General features: G+C 35.2%; 1 protein-coding gene across 1 annotated transcript; it reads right to left on the reverse strand.

The window, feature by feature from the left end:
• Positions 1-304: 304 nt before the first annotated feature.
• Positions 305-4,102, reverse strand: LOC109208801 (transmembrane protein 56-B). Its single transcript, XM_019371953.1, has 9 exons — positions 3,833-4,102; positions 3,601-3,719; positions 2,794-2,882; positions 2,539-2,677; positions 2,022-2,096; positions 1,788-1,909; positions 1,628-1,703; positions 730-789; positions 305-645 (listed from the first exon to the last, which is right to left on the reverse strand). The coding sequence occupies exons 2-9, from the start codon at positions 3,712-3,714 to the stop codon at positions 508-510; spliced, it is 813 nt and encodes a 270-aa protein (XP_019227498.1). The 5' UTR covers positions 3,715-3,719; positions 3,833-4,102; the 3' UTR covers positions 305-507.
• Between the last annotated feature and the right edge of the window lie 292 nt (positions 4,103-4,394).

The following is a 4,394-nucleotide window of genomic DNA, read 5'->3' on the forward strand; positions in this document are numbered from 1 at the left end:
ATGGGTCTAACTTTTATATTTATAAAGCATCAAATTAGGAGTTCCTCAAGTTAGGGAGACTAAGAATTCTACCAAAAGTGATCATATACAAGAAGTCATAGATAATATGGGTTACCCATATTATCCGACAGTTAACCCGTTTTTTATCCGTATTAAATATGGGTCAGGTCGGATAATTGATCCTTTTTTCATTATCCATTTTCGACCCGAACCATATCCGACCCGACCCGACCAGCCCGTTTGTCACTCATAGTGTGGGATAATACTAGGTATGTTGTTGTTGTAGTATTTACATCAAACAATATAAATTAATCATGATTAAGTAATACATTGATGTAAAAAATAACATTAATTACAATTAGGTTCTCACTTGTTTTGTTGGTTCAGTAACTCAATGAAGTAGTACATATTTGAAAGACAAAAACAAGGAGTAATAACTGTACACAGAGGTTAATTTCATAAACTTGAAATCTAGTAAATTACTGCACAAGCTCCAAAAGACTCGTCCTACTGGCTGTGTCTCGCCTTTCTCAAAGTTTTAATCATACCCTTTGCAATTTTCCAAAACCAGACAATATTCAGCAGTGCCAAAACAGGAGGTACAGTTAACAAGCTATAGAAGCCCAGTGGATAAACTTTCTTGATCTGAAGAACAAAGTGTAAGAATGTATCGCTTTTCAAAAAAAAATAGGCCTTAAAACAGTACACATTGTGCAAATAGGTATTTACCTGATCAAAATGGGTAAGCATGTGATAGAAAAAGAAGAGAAACAAAACAATCCTCGCAACCTGAAAGCATCACATCAAAAAACCTCGGTTATAAAAATTGAAGTTTAAAAGCTAGCATCAGAAGTTTCTTGGCGACATAAGTTAACAATCAAAAGCTAAAAAAGAACCAAGTCAAATGAGAATAAGAAATACTAATAACAATTCAAGATTTTGCTTTCTCAAACATACAACTAACTTGAAATTTCCATCTATTTTCAAAATTCTTGATTAAAAGATTCATGATCCTATTAATCTTAACTTCAAAGATAATACTTAGTACTATAGTAAGTTTGTAATATTGCTTAAAACCCAGGTGGTTTCTGAAAATGAGGATATTTTGATCTATTAGTCACAAATATAATATTTTTGGATTTCCATCTACAAAAGTCGCTGAATTATTGTTTAAAACAAGATAATCATATCAAACAAACAAAGTGTGTAACTAACATCCTTGTAACATAAACAAGGAGCAAAAAACCTCAAGGCATATGTACTATCCATTTGCAAGGTCCAGGACAGCGTTGATCTTAGGAATTTTTAGCAACACAGACGCAGAACTAGTTGTTACACTTGAACAGAACATAAAAGAAGCAAATGTTCGAGATAGTTAGCCACACTTGTCTTGAGGACAAATCCAAAGTATCTTGTGCATAATAATATTCCTCCACCAAAAAAAGAAAAACAATTTGCCAATTTACGAGCAAAGATGTATACGTAAATTCAAAAAGATCATTTTTTTCTCATATTAATTTGTCCAAAATTGAATAGCCATCCCAGCTTAGCTTCATATAAGTAACATGCTATATCTGCATAATTGCAAGAACAAAGACTGAAGAAAATGTATTGTCATAAACCATACCAGCCAGCCAAAAAATAAAGTTACTCCATTGAAGACGTAGAGCTTAGAGTTCTTTTGACCAGCAACATCAAGGTACCTGCATGCACATATTGATGGAAGTCATTAATGTAGAATGTTTGGTTAAGAAAAGACAAGGAATGGCAGATGCTATTGCTCTTACCATCTTAAATTGACAAACGGAGTAGTACTCTCGGTAAAGAGTACCATAAAAATATATATCTGTGCTTGACCACTTAAAAGGGATTGAACAATTGCAAACATTGAGAGTCCGTGATGTAACACCTGGAGGAGCAAATAAAGATTCAAAGGCAATACATGGATTTCTGATACTTACAGCCACCCCAAGTTATACGATAGAATTATAGAAGAAAATACACTGCTTCATGATGCTTACATACTCCATTCCACCCAAGGCTGGGAAGTAATAGAAAATCATTGCCAAGTCTGCCAGAAAGTAGCCAGTGGAGATCTGTTTCACCATACAAATAACATTAGAGTTGAGAATAGAACATACATCCAGCATAATAAGGCTAGAGTTGAATTAGATGATGGAAGAACGAAGTAGTTCATATGCGAACCCTCAAAAAAAAAACCAAGACAACATTATCACATTTACGTCCTTCAGGGAAAGTGATAGCAGAGTAGTCTTGAGAAAGTAAAGCCGCGATTGTGTTACTACCCTAGGAAACCGAAAACAATAGGAATATGAATTAAGCATTTTGCTCTCCCTACAGTGTTAATAATCAAACTTGTCTAACATACTTCACAATTTGGATAAAACATTTGTTCAGCTAAAGTAATTTTTATTTAAGACGTCAAATCTGACTAACTAACAATATAGAGAAAACATGGCAGCCATTTGAATCTGTAAGCTAAAAGAAAGTCAATGACAGTAGTATTGGCATTAATACCCCGAGTATGGTGTCTGAAAAAGCTGATGTTCTATTGATCATTAAGTCATCTGGAGCACCATCACGGAAAAGATCTGATTCAATCAAGAGATACAGAGAAGCAGCCGCTACAAGGAGCGCATGAAAAGTGGAAAAACCTCTGAAAAGAAGAGAGATTCCTCAGTAAGACACTGACACCAACCAAGATACACAAGCTATATCACTAAAAATGGAAAAGAAAAGATCAAAAATTCACATGAAAGGTAAGATTACTACCTGTTGTTCCATTCAAGTTTCTTTTTGTCATCAAGTTTAATATATCCATTGAAGAACAAAGGGCTTATAGTACCTGTTAATTGATAAACCTTCAACAAAAGAAAATAACACCTTCAAAAGTAAGACGAAGAGCAATAACACATGCTAAAAGTTTGTTTCTGAACTACCATGACAAGAGAAACCTGAAAGCCAAAGAGGCATACGAGTTCTAACTCTTGGCAGAGCTAAGGATACCATTCTAAGAATTGTATATTAAAGCCTCCTCTTTTTCAATTAATAAGCAAAAAACAAATATTATCCAGCGAATGCATTGTAATAAGTACAGATAAATAACATTCGGCTATGTGGCGCGGAGTCTCCAAAACAGTTGTCGCAACCGTGTAGGATCCTCCAACAATACACTATTTTGGTGGATCCGACACGCACCCATCGATATTTTCGAGGAGTCCGAGCAACATAGCCATTAGGTTATACTTTAGGGAATCCAAAACATTCAGCTAACCGTCTACGCCTTCTATAGATTAAATATTATACCAGAAAGCCAAAAGTTGCAAGCAAGAATGTTTACAAGTTTCAATATCAAGTAGGCCATATTTCACTTAATGCATCACATTACACTTAAAAAGGGTCTAGAATCTAAGAGTCAAAAGGAGCAAAAATATGTGAATTTTAACATAAATAAATTCGAAATTTGCACACAATAAGAGCAAGTAATTGCCCAGTTTCACACCCCCCCTCCCCCCCCCCCCAAAAAAAAAGAACCATTATGTGGCTCCAAATATAAGAGGAGACAAAAAAGAAACTCACAATTCTACACATGACGATACCAGCAAAAACAGAAAAGAGCCAGTGTAATTCTTTACTTAGGGTAGCATGACCCGCTATGTTGATCAATCCAAGGGGCAACTGAATAACCAACATGTTTGCTACAATGAAAAACACGAAATATCAAAGACCCAAAACATCAAATCATTTAAAAAAAAAAAAACTTCAATCTTGAACGCAAAAGATTCAAAATACAAAAGCAAGATGGTAAAACCTGAACTGTTGCGCTATGAGTAAAATGCTTAAACCCCCCTTTACAGGAAAGCAAAAGACAACCAAGAATGTTTCAACCGAAAAAAGAAAGAAAAAAAAAGGACTGGATATTGAGATGGTGCGTAATGTTCAAACAAGTGAGAGAATTGACCAATGCTCACGTCCTGATGGCTTAGAGAATTACTTATTACTTAATAATAAGAATAAGGAAAGTTGAAATTTAGGAGTGAAAATTTAATGAGGGAGTTGGGGGGGCCATCCCATGACCATAATTTGATGCTTTGTGGCGTGGAAAGAGACAACTTTTGAAATTTGAGAGGACAGGAATGGGGTCCACGTCTATTCTGAGTTTTATCCCATTTGTACATCACATGAACCGACAGCTCGTCGTTTCTTAGCACACAGGCCACAGCCACTAGTTTTCTTTCTTCTCTTTATTATAAAAACGGAAAAGGGCCTAAATTGCCCCTCAACTATTATATTTGGTCTAAAATTGCGCCCATCAACCTTTGGAGCTAAAAATATCTTTTCAGTTAATTTTTCGGCTCACAACTGCTCTTCTT

Source organism: Nicotiana attenuata, unplaced genomic scaffold (genome assembly GCF_001879085.1).
Source record: "Nicotiana attenuata strain UT unplaced genomic scaffold, NIATTr2, whole genome shotgun sequence".
NCBI lineage: Eukaryota > Viridiplantae > Streptophyta > Magnoliopsida > Solanales > Solanaceae > Nicotiana > Nicotiana attenuata.